Source organism: Phaethon aethereus (assembly GCF_964289735.1).
Source record: "Phaethon aethereus genome assembly, chromosome: Z".
Taxonomy (NCBI): Eukaryota; Metazoa; Chordata; class Aves; order Phaethontiformes; family Phaethontidae; genus Phaethon; species Phaethon aethereus.
In genome coordinates, this window is record NC_138577.1 from 54,296,713 (window position 1) to 54,318,026 (window position 21,314).

General features: G+C 39.6%; 1 protein-coding gene across 1 annotated transcript in view; it reads left to right on the forward strand.

Annotated features, from left to right (window-relative positions):
- Positions 1–901: 901 nt before the first annotated feature.
- Positions 902–21,314, forward strand: part of FBN2 (fibrillin 2) — a gene marked incomplete at both ends in the record, with an annotated part of 177,172 nt that continues 156,759 nt past the window's right edge. Inside the window, 5 exons of the mRNA XM_082013613.1 lie at positions 902–1,140; positions 2,024–2,106; positions 5,967–6,065; positions 6,647–6,742; positions 9,113–9,208. Coding sequence (XP_081869739.1) covers positions 902–1,140; positions 2,024–2,106; positions 5,967–6,065; positions 6,647–6,742; positions 9,113–9,208 — 613 coding nt within the window. The remainder of the gene's footprint in view (positions 1,141–2,023; positions 2,107–5,966; positions 6,066–6,646; positions 6,743–9,112; positions 9,209–21,314) is intronic.

Sequence of the window (21,314 nt, forward strand, 5' to 3'; positions counted from 1 at the left end):
CGCCCGCCGCTGCCCGCCCGGCCAGGTAGAATGCCCGTCCCTAGGCTTCACCCTGCCCGGCCTCATCCCGCCGCTTCGACTTGCACCTTTCCCTCGAACCCCGGGTGCTTTTCCGTGGAGGGGGCTTTCCTTAGCCGTCTCTCCGCAGAGGAGGGACCGGTGGCATTTCGCGGTACACCTCCCAGAGGTCTGGGAGGGGAGGAGGCGCCGAAAACGCAGAATTCCCTTTGGGACAGCTCTACCTGCACCGCGCCCCCTCCGTGTGGTGCCCGTCCCGCTGGCCCCCCGGCAGCCCCCCCCCCGCGCCCCTCCCCTGTCCTGCCGCAGCCCCACACGTCCTGCGGAACCGGCGCCCCCCGGCCCGGCGGAGCCGCTTGCCCCCTCCCCCCGGGTCCGGCACAGCCCCGGCCCCGCCTCCGCCTCCCGGCCTCTCCCGCACCGCCAGCCCGCTGTGAAACCGCCCCGTGGGCTTGGCAGGGGCGTCTGCACTCCTCGCCCTCGGTCTCGGCACATTTCTTTGGACGCGGTTGTTGTTAATTGTCATCTCGTCCTTATTTTTTCCTAGGGAAATTCAACGTGGTTCTGTTGGATTCCCGTTTTCGGAGGGAGGGGGACGAAGATCCCAACTAACTCAACTTCTTTTTCTGTATTTCCCCCTCTCTTTGGAGAGAGGCGGGGGGGGGGATGCAACGTGGACCCCGCTGTTGGTATCACCGCGTCCCGCTGACGGCTGCGGCGGCAGGGCAGCAGGCTGGGGAGGAGAGAAGAAAGAGTTTCCGCGGCTGAAGCCTCCGACGAGCAGCGGAGCTGTGCCCGCTGACGGCGGTGCGGGACCGGCACCCCTCTCCCCGGCTCGTCGCCCGCCGCCGCCTCCGCCGTTTACCACTGGGGCAGCCGCAGGATGGGGAGACGGCGGTGGCTCTGGGTGCAGCCCTGCTTCCTGTGGCTAGGCTGCCTGGCGCTCTGGGCGCAGGGAGCAGCCGGGCCACAAAAGCCGCCGCCGCCACCGGTCCGCCTCGCGGGAGGAGCGGGCGGCTCCTACCCTGCCGCCGCGTACCGGCGGGACGGGGCCGCTAGCGCCGTCGTCGCCGCCGCCGCCGGCCGGGTCCGCAGGCGAGGACAGCAGGACGTGCTCCGCGGGTAGGGACGCGCCGCGCTCGGGCCTCCGCCTTCCGCAGCCCGAAAGCCCTTCCCCGCTGCCGCCCAGCCCCGGCGGGCCGTCCGTCGGGCAGCGCCCCGCGGCCCGCTCCGCAGGGAGCAGCCCCCTCCCTGCCGCCGCCCCCCGCCCCAAACCTGGCCCTGTGGTCTTCATTTTTGCCCTCGCCACATCTTATCTTCCGGCCCCTTTACGTGACTAAGGAATTGTGATTGATTGAACTGGATATTTTGTCCTCGGCTATGAAATACGGTCTTTTAATTAGTGCGGTTATATTAAAAGCAGACATTGTGCGGGGCTGCGTTACAGCTAACAGATGTACCACACGGGGCTTTTTATTCAAGCGTGTTGCAATATTAAGATGCTTTGACATTCGCTTTACTTTGACTTCTGCTGAGAAACTATGCAAAATCAGGTTTTTCACAATGTTTTGGGGGCTTCTTGGTAATTTGAATTAGTTTATTAGTCTTTATGACCAGTTATCCCTTCTGTCTTGTGTTAGATGGCAGCGTGAAGCCAATTTTTATAGCAAGGCTTCTAAGAGTGTGTATGAATGCAGAGCCAAACTCATGCCTTGCATAGCCTCAGTAGTTCAACCAGGGATGAATGTGGCCTGCTGTTGACTAGTCTGGCTCTTCTCTTCATGCTAACCAGTTGAACTAATAAAACATAAAATAGTTTGGAACTTCTTATAGTGAAGGAAGATTTTGTCCCTTTGGGGAGGATTTTTTGTAGATGCCTTTGCTGTACACTTTTTTTTTGTTTCATGCAGCCGGTTTCTTCCCTCGTGTGCACATAAAACTTTGGATTCTACTTACACTGATTTATATATTTGTATATACATCTATTTGTTTGTCTGTGTGGCAGGCCAAATGTGTGTGGCTCTAGATTCCATTCGTACTGTTGCCCTGGATGGAAAACGCTCCCTGGAGGAAACCAGTGCATTGTTCGTAAGTGTCTGACTTAGAATTTCTACTGCCTGAGGGGTCATAATAAAAATAAATAGTCTTCTGTGAGTTACTGCTCCATTTAGTATGAGAAAAGAGAATTCATTTTGCAATTACTTTGGCCAGTTCTGTCTTTTGCCTTATTTTTAAAAGGAAGAAAAAGAAAAAAAATTTACAGATTTACAAGTCCACGTTTTTTGTAATCAAAAGATTGGCAAATTGCTGTAGTTCCTTTTGTGTGTTCATAAGAGGCATATCTCCACTTAACTTTTTAAAAAGAAGAACGCAACAACAAAGGAAAAGGGGAAAAACCCTTCCATAAATCAAATAATCAACTATAGTAAGAGGAAAAAAAAGCCAAAAAGTCTTGATATAAAAACAAATCAGATCTGAAGTTTTGTGAAACTTCTGTGCTAGGCTTGGAATTACAATCAAATGGAAAACTTTTTTACATCTGGGGAGCTTATTCTCTTGCCTGTCATTTTTAGCTGTGTTTTAATAGCTATAAAGCATGTAGACTCGGATTACTGCCTGGTCATAATAGGTGCGGTGCTGACAGACGTGGCTGTTGACATGGCTTGGCAAAAAAAAGGAGCGGGGGGGAAATCTGCTCAATCCTCTGGTTAGGGAACATTGTCTACCTAGAAGGGAAATAGCAAATTAAGTTGAATTTTTTGTGCATTAGATAGAAGCTGATATTAGACACACACTTCTTATCGTCCTTGAATTTTACTGTGAGTCTGTTGCCATTCATCCTAGCCTGTCACCCTCTCTTTTGCTAATAAGTATGTTCAACTTCAGAATTGAGGTTCAAGAACATATTGCCCTCTGTGTAAGCAATGAAGATCTTTTTAATACTTCATCTAACAAACTGCAGGCATCCGGGGTTAAACTAGGGAAGGAATGAGTGTTAAGGCAAGAATGGCAAACTTAAATGTGACTTCTGGGCTGTTGTCGTATGATTCAGGACTATCAGCCTCTTCACATCTATTTGTTTTACATGAGTAAATTTGCATTGCTGCTATTTCTTAGAACTATGCCATGTACCAGTGATTTTCATCTAATGTTGACCTAGCATTTCCTAGCAGAGGTTAACGGAGTCATTCAGAGGAAGATGCTGGTATCACTACTACTGCGGAATAAGAGGAGCGCCTCAGAGTGTTCAGTTCACATTTATTCTCTCTTACAATATTGTCTAAGTTAAATGTAAACTGGAATTTTTAAAATGGATTTAGGCTGCCTGATAGGCTGTTGATAGGTTTTCCAAATTCAGTTAATTGGGTATCTAGCTCAAATGAAATTAGGGAGAGACGATGATCTAGGTGCTTTCAGAAATCCTTATAAATTACCATTAAATTGTGACTCTCAGTGCTGCTTAAAGACTTTGGTCTCAGGTCTCTTCACATCCAGAATAATCTTTGATTTACTATTAATTTACGTGCACAGAGGACATCATTTAGCTCATCTTTACTTACTGGAGCTTAATTGCAGCTCTCTAACATGTTTGAAGGGTGAGTGATTTTGCCAGACCATGTGTAAGGTTGGCTATGACACTTTTCTGTTTGTATTTTTGGTAAAGGTTTAGAAGCACAGATTTCTATGGTGACATTAAACATTCGTTGAGATGGTGGTCCCTCTAGCTAGAGCTGTTTAGCTAGACAAAGCCTCCTGCACAGGATGACGGACAAGCTAGCAAACTTCCTATTGGGTGTGAGCTGATGGTAATTAGTGCAGATTGTAACTGGTGATTTTAAAGTATTATTTCATGAAGAGACATCTATGAGCTAGTGGTAGGTCAACAGGAAACCGTTCTGACCTTACAGTGTGTTCATTTGATAACGTGATGATGGTTGTTGGAGGTCTGTGACAGATTTATGATTAAAAGTGATCTTTTATCTAAAAAACAAAGGTCTGGTTGCGTTTACTTTCTCTTTAAACAAACTGTACTGATGAAAGCATATTTAAAATATGCTTTCAGCTATAGGGCTTTCAGCTGATAAAAAAAAATATTCCCTGACAGATAATAAAGTAACAAAATAGTCTAAATGTAGACCTCATTTAATGAGGAGATTGAGCTGGATTGTGTAAAGATGGACTGAACAATGATATAAGGAAAACAGCCCTATTCCCTGTGTTTGTCGAGTGCTCTAGATCCAAGTCCCGTTTCTCACTTTTACATCTGCTAATGGAAAAAGTATTTTGTATCAGTCAGTGGTATGTCTCTAATTTCAACTAAATAGCAAAATCCCACAAACTCTTTCACCTCTCATGCCTTCACATTTAGGGCATAGTTGTAGATGAATTTAATGATAAACGTAGATGATCCACATTGCGTCTTTTTGATGCCTGGAGAGTGATGTCAGTGGACCACTAATGTTTGTCTAGTTGTCTCTTGTAAAGAAAATGTGGCCTTTATTGGAGTATGTCAAGGAGGATATGGGTTTGCAAAATCTGGTCTGGTTTGGTCATGTTCAGCATCAGTACAGAGCTTTTGATTTGGTGTAGAAAGGGTAAAAGGGAGCACGTAAATTTCACAGGGAACATACTTGAATTGTGTAATGGGGCAAGAAAATAATTTGCTTCCGTATGGGAGTTGAATTGCATTTATGCATGTTTTTCTAAATCAGAACTGGATCACAAGACCTTTCTGGGAAAGGTCTTATCTCTGCTTTATTTATTTTTTTGTTAATGTATATGGCCAGGTATTGTTGGTTTTTTTCCCTCTCCTTTTCTTGTATATAGACAGTTTTTTAAGGCAGTCGGTATATTCTTGGCAAACTATCTACGGGAGGTATCTTGTTCCTTTTGTAGTCCTTCAGTAGGGCTGTGCTACTAGATTATTTGATTCTCTCAAAACCTGAGAGTTATTTACAAAGAAACTGTGATTCTAGCTTGTTTTTTTGCTTTACAAGCTGTCCCTTGCGTGATACAGGTTTTTTGGAGTTCTTCTGTGCTGTACAGGCTCTTAATGTTTCAGGTTCTCTTTTGGTGCGTTTGCTAATCCAGCAGATTATTTAGATGTATTTGTTTGGGTCTCCTTTAGAATCTGGATTTAGCCTTTAATGCTTTTCTGGTTCTGTTGTTCCTTTGTGCAACGGAGCTCCCTTGGCTGGTGAGTGAGGAGGGAAGGCACGACTTTGATGCATCAGGGGATAGCACAACGGTATGCACGTTACGCACATGTAATATGGTGTGGACAGGCTTCCCTGAGCTTTTATAAAGTTAGTTTCTAAATGATGATGTGGAAATATTTGAGTACAGAAAACTATATTTGGGGAAACTATGCAAAATCTGCAAAGCCCAGCATTTGGACATTGGCTTCCCACAAAACAGCTTTGTGTAAAGGATGGGTAATCTTAGAAAAAAAAGGAGACACTAAAATCCCTCTAAAATAGCAATTGTGAGAGAGAAGCTATACCATAAATTGGCATTTATGATCTATATTGTTTATATTCATTCAAATGTTGGATTCTTGGTAAAGTTTTCTACAGGTCTTGTGGTCTAAAATACATAATTTTAATAATTTTATATTACTTGAGTCACAGGCTGGTATTTCTAATTAGGGAAAGAGTTGATTATCTGGTTTCAGTAGTCAGACCAGTGTTTATATATGCCATACTTGATTCTATTCGTCTCAAAATTTGTCAGAGATAGTGATTATACTACAATTCAGTTTGCGTTATTTAACTTACTCTTACTTTTGTGTTTATATTAACTGTCCCAATGAACTGAGCATTCTAGTGTTGGTTGGTTTTTAGCTTTTTTTAAAAAAAGAAGCTGTTAACATACTTTTAGCTTTTTTCCAGTAGTTTAAGGTGAAGGTTACTCTTAATCACTGTCTTTTTAATTGTATTCTTCCTCAGCAATTTGTAGAAATAGCTGTGGTGATGGATTTTGTTCCCGTCCTAACATGTGCACTTGTGCAAGTGGACAAATATCACCTACTTGTGGATCGAAATCTGGTAAGGACTTATATTTATTTTCACTAGAGGTTTCATTTTAAGTAATTCTTTTTGAGTGTCATCTCAAAAATAACTACTGTGTAAATTCTTTTAAAATGACTTGTCATATACTGCATACACACAGGTAACTTACACTTTGGTGTATTTCTAGTTTTTGGTAAAGTTTTGTATACCATGTATGTATGTTTGCTCTGTGTCACAAATCAAAGAAAAAAATACGTGTTTAAAGGAATAAGCACGTTTAAAAATAAGTGTGTGTTGTATTAACATTTTCATCGACTCCATTTTCCTAAGAAATGAAGACTGTACAGCCTTCAAGGTAATTAAAAGTTCTAAGTTGCTAAATATAGTGATGGAAAACTAAAAAAAAACTCTTCATGGCTGCTTTTAAAATAATGGCTGACTAACAGCTACAGCTTGGACAGCTTTGTTTACAACCTGGCTGTACACTTAAATACATAGCATATATTGTACGAAGCTCATGTCTGCTTTCAGATGTCTCTGTTGTAAAAACCACGTTTACTTCCCAATGTCGTATTTTTGCCTAACACTGGTATCTCTCTGCCTGTGCTCCGCTGCAGTACAACAGTGCAGCATCAGGTGCATGAATGGTGGCACGTGCATGGATGACCGATGCCAGTGCCAGAAGGGCTATGTGGGAACTTACTGTGGGCAGCGTAAGTACCTTCTCTGTTGCATCTAAAATTAATCCATGTTAAGTCCTGCAAGTTAGCCTTCTTTCTTTAGGTAAAGTAGGAAGACAAAAAAGCCAATATACTGAAATATAATTAAATGCCTGCAAGAAATTTAATGCTGTTTGGGGTATAGTGTCTAGTTGAAAGTTGGCTCATGCATGAAATGTGTTTGTATTCTCTAAAATTCAAATTAGGGATCGAATTCACCTAATAGTTTTGGAAAAACCTTTGGGAGAAATGGCAGTATACGTCCCACTCTTCTTACCAGATGATGGCTAAATTTTAATACTCTCTGATGATGTTTTTCCACCTCGGAAGAACAGCCTAACAATGAGGTTAAAGCATGTTTTTCTGTTTTCTGCTTGACTAAGGAAAAACATTAAATACAATTCAAGCTTTCGGATACCTTTTTGGTTTGGCAGACAAGCTAGAAAGTCAATTATTTGCACAGCTCTACCTATCTCACAGTCCAGTGTTTACAAGGTCTACAAATTTAGCAAACAATAAAAATCAGTAAAGGTTGCAGGGATGAAGAAAGACTCAAAGTGTATTCTGAGGCCAGCTGGCTACTAATTAGCTGAGAAATTAATTGCTGAAGGTAGTCTGTAGGAACTAGAGACAAACAAAAAGCAGCTATGCAAAGAACAGTTAGACTGAGTAGTGTGGAAGAACATCCTTTTGTCTTAATCGTTTGTGCAGATGCTGGAGAGCAGTCTTGTTCTTGCTTTATTTCTACCTGGGTAAAATTCTCTAAAATTTTAGGTAATAATTGTAATCCTAAAGTGTGTCCCTAGTCGCAGTCAGATTTACTTTTAAGTAAATCCCCTTCCTGCTGACCATATTTCCAGTGAATAAATGAAAAGAGAATTGGATTTTCAAGTAGTGACTCTGAAGCAATCCAGAAAATCTGGACAAACTGTGAAGATTGGTCTCAGTGTATAGGATAGTTAAAATTTTGAGTAAGATTGAGTATTTGTCGTCTAGACACAGTATGGAATGAAGGTCTGAAAAATGTAAATGTCTTCATTTATTTTTACTGAAATGTAGTTGTGTCTTAAATCTACTGAAGTTAATTGTCTCTTTAAAGTCCATTAATTCAGTAAGGTAACACATGCAGAGAAGTATCTTCATTTTATGCATAAGATATGCATTCTCATTAAAAAGTAATTAAGTTTTATAGTTCTTGGTAAGAAGGAAGGCTTTATCACATTTCCACAAGCAGTATATTTTATGATTGTGATATATGCCTCCATTGTGGTATAGAAGGCATGTCTACATTTTTTCCAGTTTGAAATGTTTACCTTCTCTAGGTTGCTGAGGTTCTTTTGCACTGGATACTCAAATATGCTACAAATGCCACCTTCAAACTAGGGACACCTGCATAGGAAGGCAGCCTAGAGACTTACAGGTCCAAATCTCTTTGGTGTTGTTCAGAGCCACTTAAAAATGGTGGGACTGTCCTTTAAGGTGAAATACTTTGATTTGGAACATGTGCTAATTCTGAAGAAGGCTAAATGTCCTGGAAGCAATGAGCCTGAAAATGGGCAGAATTAGCTATTTAAAGCACTTTTAGAGGTATTTTTCAACCTCACTGAAGAACTGTTTTCCTTTCAAATTGAGAAGATTTCAGTGCTTTGGCAGGAGGCTTTGTTCTTGATTCACACAGCTGATAAATGGCATGAGTGGGTGCTCTGAAGTCCCATGACTGTAAAGTACCTTCTCCATCTGTATATACTGTGGGTTTGTACTCCCCCAAAATTGTTTTATTTCTTGATGGGATCTTTGAGGAAAAAGAGTTTTTGAAGGTACTTAAAGATGAGTTAAACAGGTAATTCTTTTCCCTTTTCTCTAAACATCACTTCTGCCAGCAGTATCACCTCTGAGAGCTGAATTATCTGTCTCTCAAGAAGGGAGGCTTGGGGAGTCTGAAAGGTTTGTTGCTGTTGTGACTGAATAGCACAACTTAATATGCTCAAAAGACCTCAAAATAGTTGAGTTTTTATCTGCTAACTTCAGTGATGGATATAAATTCTTGTGATTAGTGACTAGATTAGTGCACAGCTGTTCAAAAATATACTTAAGTTAAACATCTGCTAAGAATCTGTGCTGAATGTGATTAATTAAACAGCTGCTTGCAATTAGCATTAAACAGGTGGTAATGGAGTTTGGGTTAATGGAATTTGACTTGAACAATCATTATTGTTGGTGATGATGGGTAGGAAAGAGATCAATTTGATCTTTAGGTCCAGAAAGAGAGCAGCTGAGAGGAGAAAATTACTTTTGAGTACCACATATGGTAATCTTTGAAATATCATTATTATAACATTTAAAACTTTTTTTTATTAATTAAAGCTGTCTGTGAAAATGGCTGCCAGAATGGAGGACGGTGTATTGGACCTAATCGCTGTGCATGTGTCTACGGATTTACTGGGCCTCAGTGTGAAAGAGGTAAAGGAAAGAAATAAGGAAATTATGAGCAGTTTTATGCAGCGGTACAGTATGTACATATTTTATACTGTGTATTTTTGTGGCTGAACCAGTAAGCTTCCAGTAAACCATGTATTATTTGTAATATTAGCAAGTGCCTTAATTTTTAGTCTGGTAGCCACATTTCAGATTGGCAAGTACAAAGCTGTCACAATTGGTAGGAATTCGAGATAATTTAGGCTGCTTATTTTGGTCATATAATAGTTAAAAGATATTTTGCTCTCAGCTACATGAAATAACATTACAGCAAAATTTCTGATAGTGGTAGAATTGTGTAAGTGTAACTAATAAAAAGATTGTTTTTCTGTATGACACTTCTTTCATAAGAGGAAATTGGGAAGTTACTTGCTTTGATTAGTTCTATCCTCTAGGAGAAAGTCAGAGATGGAGCAAAAAAATAACCAATTACTCTAATACTGAGATAAGTTCCTAAAACCATTCTTATTCAAGAAGACGTCATAGACATTGCTTAACTTACAGTGCCTTCATGAGTTGGGGACTAAACTATCATTTTATTTTAAAATTTTATGGAGAAGTCCCTCAGCCTTCCTTCATGGGCTTAAAACTGACTTTGTCAGTATCTCTAATGATGCTGAACAAAACATTTTCAGTGTTACACTATGTGATTAGCACAGAAATAATTTAAGGCACTAAGTCCATATGTAATGATTTGGAATAAACCTGCTTCCACTCCCAGAAATGTATATTTCTTGCTTTTTTAATAAATCATTGTTTGTGTTTTGAAACCAATATGGTGGAAATATAGTAATGTAGAACTGCTCAACATTAGATACAATTGTAGAACCTATTCTGTGTGCATCGAACTGGTAAGTGTAACCCAAATTGCTGTCTATTTAGAGAGGATTTTTGATGAGTGGATATAGTGAGGATTGCCTATCAAAACAATGTGGTACATCCTTTAACATCAAGTTTTCAAGAATAATCAAAGATGATGCTGAAGAGCTTAGCAGAAATATTTTTCTTTTTCTCGATGTTGGTGTGTTTGCAAATAAATGTTCTTATCAAAAAGGGTACCAAAGAGGACCATAGTGTGAAATGCAAAGTACTATTGTTATCTTACTCCTTTAAAATATTCAAAATGTTGTCAATACTAGAAAGGGGGATGGGATCATTTGCACTAATAGAAAATAGAAAGTCTCATTCTTATTTCACGTTAGCTGTGGATGAGACACTCACTCAGGGCAGAAGTGGACTTCTTAGACTGATAAACTAATTTAAATCAGAAAAGACCTCCACAGGCCATCTAGTGCAGTACCTGCTCAAAGCACGTCTAATAAGATCAGCCTGCTCAGGTCCGTGTCCAGGCAGGTTTTGAACACCTTCAAGGGTGGAGATTCCACAAAATCCCTGGACAGCTTCGTCCAGTATTTGACCAACCTCATGGTAGAAAAAAAAAAAAAAAATCCCTAATATCGGTTAGCAATTTTGCATGTTCCAGCTTGTATTTGTTGCCTCTTGTCTGATTGCTGTGAGCCTCCAAGAAAAGTCTGACTTCAATTTCTCCTTCAACTCCCCTTGAAAACTTCTCTTCTTAAGGCTGGATGAACTCAAATCTCTCAGCCTCTCCACAAAGGGCAAGTTCTCCATCTCCCTGACCAGTCTGGTGGCCCTCCCTTGGACTTTTTTCAGTATGTCCGTTACTTTCTTGTATTGGGAGTCCAAAACTGGACAGAGTGCTTAGATGCAGTCTTACAAGTGCCAAATGGAGGTGAAGGACCACTTCCCTGGTTTGGATGCTACACTCATCCCGACACAGCCCATGCAGCTGGCCTTCTCTGCTGCAAGGGTATGCTGCTGCTTCATGTTTGGGGTGTTGTCTACTAGGACCACTGTGATCCTTTTCTCAGAGCTGCTTTGCAGGCAGGTAGCCTCCAGCCTATGTTGTTCCATCAGGTTATTCCATTCCAGATGTGAGACTTCCTTTGCTTTTGCTGAACTTCATGAGATTACTGTCCACCCATTTTTTCTGAGCTGTCTGGATCACTCTGAGTAGTAGCCCTGCCCTCCAGTGTATTGACTGGTCCCCAAGTTGATGTCATCTGCAGTCTTGCTGACAGTATGCTCTTTTACCATCACCCAGATTCTTAATGAAGATATTAAATTGTTACTTGTCCCAGTACTTATCCCTGAGGGACTGCACTAGTTTCCTGGTCGGTAGCTGGACTTTGTTGATCACTACTCTTTGAGCCACCAGGCCAGCCAATTTTTCACTCACCTTATCTTTTTTTCACTTATTCAGCCTGTATCTCACCAATCACAATCTCTCTATGGGAGCCTGTCTCCGAAGCCTCGCTCAAGTCAAGCAACATCCACTGCCCTCTCCTTGTCCTCTGCATCGGTGACCTCAGGGTTGAAAGCAGTGGTGACATTTGCCCTTGATAAACCCATGCTGGCTGCTCCTGAACACCTTCTTGTCATTCATGTATTTAGAAGTGGCTTCTGGAGGGAATCCGGTGGAATTCTGTGCTTCAAATTCAGCTCTTAAAGGGCTTAAAGCTATATATAAATTGCAAAAATATCTTGCACCATTTTTTTACATTTGTTGACTGTGAAATGGAAATATTTTCCATGTAGATCAAGGAAATAACTAAACCAAACACTTGAAAAGCTGGAGTTTCTATTTGCTATTCCAGGCTGTTTGGTATACCCACTAGATGTCACAAGCAACAGAGAAATGTAAAGGATGAGTTTGTTTCTTTGTCTCAAATTACTTGTCGCTCTCATTCTTAAAATTAGATTTACTAACTTTTGTTCAGCGCTGTTGGTTTAGGTTTTTGCTATTACATGTTAGAACCAGCCCATTCTTTCTAGTTGCTTCTTATGAATCCAGCACAAGGACTCAAATCTTTTATATTTTGGTTAGTGGGAAATAGGAGGAATTATTCTATTAAAAACTCTTGCTAATCTTTACAACCATTTTCAGAAATATGTCTTTGTAGAATGTACACCTGCCTTCTAGCTAAGAGACTACCAAGTCTGTCAGTTTAGGATGGATTTTCAAGGGATTGGACAACGTTAGGTTGCTTTATAGTTTGACCCTTAGTTCAGCAGGAGCTTACATTTGTCCAAACTCAGCAATCTAAAGCTATGTATCCAAGATAGATGATATATATAGCTGAAATAGAACATGATAGAATTGTAATATTGCAAATTGATTTCTTTTTTTTTTTTTGCTTTAATTGATTGCATTCAGATACTTTTTAAAATTTATTGCCAGACAACTTGGTAAGCTTGCTTTTTGTCCCAGATAGAAGCAATAAGTTAAAATTTGCTTCTATTCTCTGACTAGATTCAGGACTGTGGAGTTAACCTTAATACATATGACAGACTCCAGCTGTGATGATGGCTCAGGGTTTTTAATAACAATGCTTCTACTTGAAATAGGTTGACTTATTTAAAAGTTTCTAGTACCTATGGGTATCATAACTTAACTTTTGTGGTAATGAAAGCGTTGAAAATTGCTTTCTTACAATTCGTTGTGAAACCTTAAGCTGCAGAATTCAAGCCATGTGAAGGAATTAAACATCAGTATTTTGTCATCCATATTTCTTAGCCGTTCTTGAAAGTCTTAGCCTTTCAATTGTATGTGTAGGATGATAATTATACAAGTTTTAAGCTACATTACATGATTATTTGGAAGTTGAGTAGTTTTAATTAAAAGTTTACATTTCCTTACTTGAAATTGGAGTTAGTAAGCCAAGTTTGCTTCTGTCACTGTCACAAAAATATAACATATGTAATATATATAATTGGCTCCATAATTTGCATATCTAAAATAATATAATATGCTTTTACAACAGTGGCCAGGGCTAAGTAAAATTTCACCTAGTCTCATCTTGGTGTTGCCTAGACTTTCTCACATTCAAAAAAATGTTGTTACTAATTTACTTAGTTAAAGAAAGATGACTCCTGTAGTATATCTTGGTAATGACTATAAAAATAGTAACTGTAAATGTTAATTTTTTTATGCTTCACATGAGCTGGAGTACAAGAAAAAACTGTAAAAGCTACCTTAAATGCCTGTTCTGTTCAACAGTAATTTGTAATTTACACTTCTGATAAGAAATTTGTGCTTTCCAACAAAATGCAAAAAGCAATGATGTCTTCATCTGTTGGTTGCAATATTTGCCTGTTATACTTTACAGTAAGAAATGGCTCTGTAGTTTAATTTTAACCTGAGTTTACCAACAGTTTATAACTCTTTAACTAAAATTTTATAGTTTAAGGTTATGTGAACTTCCCTTGCAAATCACATCAGAGTTACAAGAGATTCTGTTATGTTATTTTTTTACATCACTGTGTTTTAAATGTATACTTTTTATTGTTCTGTAAATTAAGTTCTTTTAAATTAGGTATTTTCTTCCTAATATAGAACATATGTAGCTTTCCTTCAGATTGGCCTCCCAGCCTCAGTTATATGATAAAACGTGACTGCTTGTTCAGCTATCTGGGCTCTGAGCAGACTAATTTCCGGGCTGGAGACAGGAGGCTGAGCAGTAACTAATGACTGGCATGATTACAGTATTTAACTTGAGACTTGCTGCTGGGTTAACAAGAAAGCAGAACCTGTTTGGGACCTTGTGCTTCACTCCTTTCTGATACATACAATGACCTTTTATATTTCCTAGCAAAGTCTGTTCTTTTGCTCAGCTTCTTGTCTTTGATTTGTAAACACACAAGATTCAAGCACTTGATTTTGTCTGTTGTGGGGTTTTTTTGTGTTTAAGAAAAAAAAATAGATGTTGAAATTTTGCTGTTGAATTTTTCCCAGTGAAAAATAATTGGAAAAAAAGAAACAGATTGATTAAGAGGCCTCATCCTCAGCTGCACACGTAAGAGCAATTTTTTGTAGCGTGACCAGTTCCTTTGGTTTTTCAAGACTATGCAAATGATACTTGTATTACTGTACATGGCCTGCGTGTTTTTTTTAATTGATGATCTGTAGAGGTATGTGGAAAAGCAATGATGTTTTCTTCCTCCTTTATCATGGGTTAAAGGGAAGAAGTAGCAGTGGGAAGGGAGAATCTTGTCACTGATCTCAGTCAGCCTTCACCCCATGGAGAAGGAGAAAGAACAGTGCTCTCTTACTCTGCACGTAAGTGGCTTGTAATGGGAAGCAAAAAGGGTTTGGGCTGAGTAGAAATGCATAGCTTGGGAAGAATATCCTTTTGAAGAAGGGAGAGGATTTCAGATAAAGCTATCAAGCTTGGGCAGGTGAGAAAAGTGGAAAAATGAAGGTAGTCAGTAGAAACTCTCCTCTGTGCAAGGCAGCAATTTTTATGCCAGTTCTGCAGTGCTTGCAAGAACTTCTCCCATGCCTACAAGAACTTGGCCCATGCAGTTGAAGAGTCCTAGGAGGAGCAGCAACAGTCTAGTCCCTGGGATTGGAGAACAGGATGTTGCAGAGAGTGGTGAAAAAGGTTTGAGGCAGAGGATGTAACTGAAAGATTAATTTTGTGCGGTAGGAGATCATACATCTAACGTTGTATTTGAGATCAGTTATCTTCATCTGACCCTCCCTGATAGAACGATAACCAGTGATGGTCCTATGTCTAAGGACAGTAGAAAAAAAGGGGGGGAAGAGGAAAAAAAGAAAAAAAGATTTTCTTTAAGCTGGGAAGAGGATGAAGAAGCTAATCAAGAGGACAGAGAAGGGGGTAAGGAGGAAGCAAAAAGCATTCTCAGTGAAAGTGTTAATAGTATATAGTAACTGAGACAAAAGAGGAAAGAACAAAGAACATGGAACTGCAGTGGAGCTGTGCTGAAGAAACTGATTGGCACTTAAAAGTTATAGATATTTTGGGATAATACACATGAATAAAATTAAGCTTACAGCAAACTGACACAATTTTATATTGGTCTCAGTACTTCTGAAATGTATTTTTATTATAAAGAAAGCATACAATTCATATTTAGTCTGTAGCGCTGCTGAAGATGCTTGTGTGTGCTTAAGTGACAGTGATTAGGTATAAATGAAGAAGGAGGGAATGAAATTGTTTTAAGAAACTACTCTTTCCTCTGACTGGCATTCAGAAGATCTTTTAACTTGACACAATTTTTCCATATCAGTTGATGGTAGTGGCACCATGAGAAGAAGTGAAAACTTTCTGGGGATGTATTCAGATCTTGTATATTTGGTCTTACCCCTACAGGGTAATTACTATCTCATAAACTGCAGAACTTCATGCCATGCAGGCTATAGCAGGTTATTTTCAAGAGATTTCCTGTCTGCCAGCCACGAGTGGTTATAAAAGGACCTGTACTTTTTCTCAAGTTGCTCGGTTTATTTTAGCTGTCCCCCAACGATTGTAAACTTTGTTCAGGTGCTTATCAGCAAAAATCCTCTTTTGATCAACAGGCTCTTCTCTTTTTGTAGCAGTTGTGGGAATGTAACTTTTAAAATTTTGCTTGGTTTTGCTTTATAGTGGCTACCATTAGCCTGAACTGAAATAGAGGTTCTTTATGTGGGATAGGATGTGTGTGTGTATGCATAAGCAGGTCCCCACTCTGAAGACCTAACTGGACAAAGGAAGTATTATTACTCTCTTCCCTGCCCCCAAGACAGGCAGAGACGTGTGAGGTTGTTGCTTGTTGAAGGCTGAGCAGGGAAGCTTCAGCAGATTTAGCAATCAACCAAATATCCCGAGTTTGAGTCTGAGGTTTTGACTAGGGCGGTCATCCTGCCTATTTTATGAAGGTGGTATAAGACTGTTGAATTTTGCATTGCCTAGGAAATATGAATGCATATAAATGAAAATACAGGGCATTTTAGGAGAAGGCAGGAAGAAAGGAAGGCAATAAGATTAAATGAGAAATAATTACTAAATTCTGCTTTCAAGTATTGACCAGCATTCTTCTTTTCTTCTTGCCACAGGGCCATGCGTCCTGGTGTCTTTTTTTTTTTTTTTTCAGCGCACGGTAAGTGGAATACCTACCTGCTAACCACCAGTTTAATTCATTTTCAGTCTGCTTTTAGCTATTGGGAAGTGGAGCATATGGTCTTGAGATATTTTCTGCAAGTTCGTAAAGGAGTCATTCGGGGCCTGTTGAGTGAAAAGAATAAATATTAATTCTCTGTAGCATACTTGAACTACATGGTCCAGTTCACAGGGGTGTTCATCACTGCGGGGTAAACACAAGAATTACATCATGAACTTGAAGTCTAATTTAACTAAAATCAATTAAGTTTAATCAATTTAGCTAAAAATAACTTGGCAGTAAAGTTCTGCAACATGTGAATCTTCCTAAAATTTTCAATTTTCACCATGCTTTCCTGCTTAGTTTATTTTCTAAATTCTCTATTAAAAAACTTTTCTATCAGCTTTTTCCATGCATAGTGGAAGGTTCATTGTATGCAAAATGCCACAGTGGTGGTGGTATTTTTAAAAAAGCTTCAGTTTAAAATAAAAAAGCACACCTCTAATTTCTCTTGGACATAGTAAGAGATAACAATTGCAAATACCTGCAGCAATAAGAGGTGGAATTTTTTTCTGACAGTAAGTACCTGATTCAGGAAAATAAGTCAGATTATCTGTGTTAGAAGAACCTGCTAGTTATTTTAGTTGTTTGTTTGAGACTAGAGGTGTCATCTGATGTTTATAATACATACAGTTAAGTGCAGTCCCTGTTCAGAGAACTCCTTTTCCTTCTACAAGTGCAGACCTGTAGATACTTGCATACATCGATCTTCAATGGATTACAGTAGTTCTGAAGGGCAAATTCAGAAAGCTGCTTTCATGCCCTTAAATATCAATAGCTACTAGGATTACAGGACTTTGGCACTACATTACCTGGTTTTGCCATCAATCATTAGCTCCAATAACAAGGTTTTCAGCCTTTCCTTCCCTCACCTTTCACAAACTGACGAGTAACTGCCTCAAGCATTAAAAACCCCACAAGATGTCTACAGAGTTAATGTTTATTTGTTGTTAGCAGGTATCTGAAAATTTCTCTCTCCTAGCTGCGCAAAAGATTTTGCAGTTTAAAAGAAGACGTGGATAATGCTGAACGTGCCGTTGGCAATAATGATTAAGAAAGTAGTGTAATCCCAGTCAATATCTTTCTCTTTGTTGTCTCTTTTCCTTTCTTTGGGTACTTAGTATTCCCTCCTTCTTGCCCGTTTCTCTTCTGGTTGCATTACCATACTCAAGTCTGGTAAGTATCTATCAATACTTATTTGTACCTTAGGCTAGAAGTCACTTGATGCTAGAAAGCTAGTAATACATAGCATATACTTGTAAGTTACTTGAATAATTCTCACAGTGAGTGTAGTACATGTTGTCTCTGAATGCAGAAGACGAAAGCTGGTTATGCTATTTTGGACAGAAATTATCATGGTAGCAGACTTGGTGAGTCTGAACCTACAGTTCACAGATGCAACGGCAGCGTAGTCATTTCGTTAAGAGCTGAAGTCCATGTTGGGGATCAAAGCTCCATTGTATGAATCCACTGAGCAACCATAATCGCTGGTCTGGAGAGCTCCTGTGGCCTGTTATTACAAATGAGAAGAGGGAAGGAAGCTTAAACTGAATCTGGGCCTTCATGGGAAGCCAACAGTAGTAGGGAACTGTACTTTTTTACAAGGCTGTGGTGTGACTGGAGAATCGGTTCCTTCCTTTCCTTTTGTGGAGAAAACAAACCTTGAAGGAAGCAGATAGCTATGGGCATCCTTAGTTCTGAGGGACTTCTGAATGGCACAATTTATCAGTAGTCCCTGCCTACCTCCCGATTCCAAAAGCCCTGGTAAACTATCTTGAGAAGTACAGAGCAGTTACAAGTTCCTCCAGAGCTGAAACTGGGGAGGAAAAAGAAGGAAAAAAGAAAAAAAAAAAAAAAACCCCAACCCTCTGAAATTTGAATGATGCTATGTTTCTATCCAGAAACAGTAAGCACCAGCAAAAGAAAAAGGTAAAAATCCTTCAGTGAAGCAGCCTTGTTACTTTTTACCATAGCTGATATTGAAGCACTTGAAATCTTTAATACTTTTCAGTTAGTTGAGGCATATGACAGATAAGTATTCAAGTGTTATAGACATGGAGTTTTTGTAATTTGTTTTAGAAATAAAAGCAGAAATCTTATGCTTTTAAACTAGGTCTGTGAAAGAGGGATGAAAATACAGATTTGTATAACCTTTTCCAAGGACTTGAGAATTTTCACCAGAGTGAAATGGCGCTCTCCTGCAACTCAGGCGTAGGGAAAGTTCTTCACTTCAAGTTGGGGTTTAAAAGGGAAGCACTGTAGCTACACTGCTCTGTGACATGAAAGAAACAACTAGCAGAGTTGTTATACTCTATACTTATGACAAGTAGATATATTTTCTTCATATATACATGTATTTTAAATCTATATTTGAAAAGTAGTGTTTTCTATTACCTACAGAAGGAACAAGTCCAGGAGAGCACGAGACGTTGGGGTTTTTTATCTCTGAGGTAGCACTTAGACTGGATTATGTTCCACATCTAGAGATTGTTCACTGAAAAGTAAAACAAGGGTCTGATAATACAGAGCAATGGACCACAACCATGAGTGTGGAATGTGTTGCAGAGAGGGAAGATGGTGTCTTTGGACAATTCTGTCTAGTCTTAACTCTTTCCTTCCTCAGTGAAAATTTTACTCTTTGTCAGATGCATTAGAACATGACTTTTTTTTTCCCTTAAGTTAGTTGTGGGGTGAGACTAAAGGACCTGAGTAAAACCATGATGTCTTTGTTAGAGTTTCAGAAGAAAAAATAATTTCTTCAGGAAAAGGAGGAAATTACTGATTTTATTAAAATAATTAAAGTGTAGTATGTCCGGGAAAAAAAATCTGGAGATATTTGCAGAGTGTCTAGGTAAGTTAGAGATCACAATAAAATTGAGACACTTGTCAACAGGGATTATCTTTAACAAAGAAAGTGCAAAGCCCCCTGAAATATTTATGTGTGCAGGAAAACTTTGTCAAATTCAGCAAGTGCTAATGTTTTGTATTGCTTATGTAGGCATTGTAGGCAAATTTTAAAATTGGAAAAAAATCAGAAATAGCTTAAATATGAACCCAGTTCTGAAGTACTGTAAAAATGAAGAAAACATTAAATTATTTGCTTTTGTGACTGTGGAATGTATTAGGACAAATTAGACAAATAGATTTACTGATAAATTTAGAAGTATTGTGTTAGAGGAGGCTTGAGAGATCCTCTGGGTAATTCAGGAATGTTGAAAGTTGTTTATTTCTATAATGGTTATGAATGTTTGAAATTCTGTTGCATTTCTTTATTGCTTATAAGTACTTGAAAAAAGTTACTTGAAAAACTCTACCCCTAAAGAGATCATGCTGAGGTATAATTTGAAACACTTTCCATGTTGTGTCAAGGTTTGTATTGTCTAAGAACATTAGATGAATGAAAAGAAGCTCTGGAAAATGCCTGGAGAGGAAGTCACAGCAGATGGGAGAGCTGCACAAAGTCAGACCAAAGGTGCAGTCTAGCCTAGGATCCTGTCGCTGCCAAGAGTCAGCTTAAGAGGAAAAATGGCATTTCCCAGAGTCTTTTCCCAGGGTTGGATAATTCTGTGGCTCAGGATTTTTCTGAGCAAGTGGCATTATAGTTGTTTTTAACACCTTGTCATTCATTTTTCCACGGTGCTTGTGGCCAGCTTTGTCCCTTTCTTCACTCCTGAGGTCATTTTAGAAATATGTGAATCACCATGGGTCCCAGCATTCCTTCCAGTGTGAAAATTAGTCACACACTCCCCATTTCCTCTTTCTTCTTTCTTACCTGTGTAAGGAACTTGCCTCTTATTTCGTGCCTTGAAGAGCCTACGATTGAGGTCCTTTGGGTATCCCGCCAGACTGTATCTGCTTCTGCCTAGTACATGTGTTGATTCATTAAAGAACCACACTAGGTATATAGGGTTTGATTTTCTTTCACAAAAGCCACATTGGTTCTTTCCACAATGCTATACTTACTAGTATTCTTACATCAATTAAAACCAAGCTGTTGAAAAAAGGAGGCTTATTGCATACTTCTTGACTCTGAAAGTTTTTAAATTCAGATTCGTGTGGGGATGGGTTTAGAAATGGAAACTACAGGAATTCTGCAATTTCTTGCTTTTTTTTCATGTGAGGATACAGACATTTTGGTAAACTTGGTAATAGAGTCATACTCTGCCTCTGTGGGGCCTGTGCCTTTGTTTTGCCCTCTGACTTAATCTGCTTCATTGGTTTATGTTAATCTTCTGTTTTTTAAACTAAGTCATGGATTCCTTGTATAGAAACAAATAATTGTCTTCGGAATGTTCTACTTCCTCCAGTTCTTCTATATGACATTTTTTGTTACTAATACCAAGTTTTGAAAAGAAGTCTTTAAAAGGAAAGCTTTGAACTGTCCTTAGAGTACAGCATGAAAATGCAAGAACAAGACTTTCACTGTTTTCCAATCTAAGTTTTATGAAGATTTTCAAATCTTGACTTGAAACAGCCCCTGTGGTGGGTTGACCCTGGCTGGCAGGTAAGCCCCCACTCCCCTGCAGTGGGATGGGGGAAAGAAGATGAAGGGAAAAACTGAAAACTTGTCGGTCAAGACGAAGAGAGTTTGATAGGTGAAGCACAGCGCCGCACGCAAGCAAAGCAAAGTAAGGAATTTATCGACTACTTCCCAATGGCAGGCAGGTGTTAAACCATTTTCTGGAAAGCGGGGTACGTAACAGTTACCTGGAAAGACAAATGCCCTAACCACAAACCTCCCCCCTTCATCCTCCTTTCTCCCAGCTTTTTTTGCTGAGCATGAAGTCTTATGGTGTGGAATATCCCTCTGGTCAGCTCGGGTCCACTCCTGCCCTCTTGACCACCCCCAGCCTACTTTCTGGGGAGAGCAGAGTGGGAAAAGGATAAAGAAAGAAGACCTTGGTACTGTGTGAGCACTGCTCAGCCATGGCCAAAACACTGGTGTGTTCCCAACACAGTTTTAGTCACCAGTACAAAACACAGCACTTCTACCAGCTGCTGTGAAGAAAATTAACTCCATTCTAGCCAAACCTGGTATACCTCCCAAAAAGTTCCTCAGAAAATATAG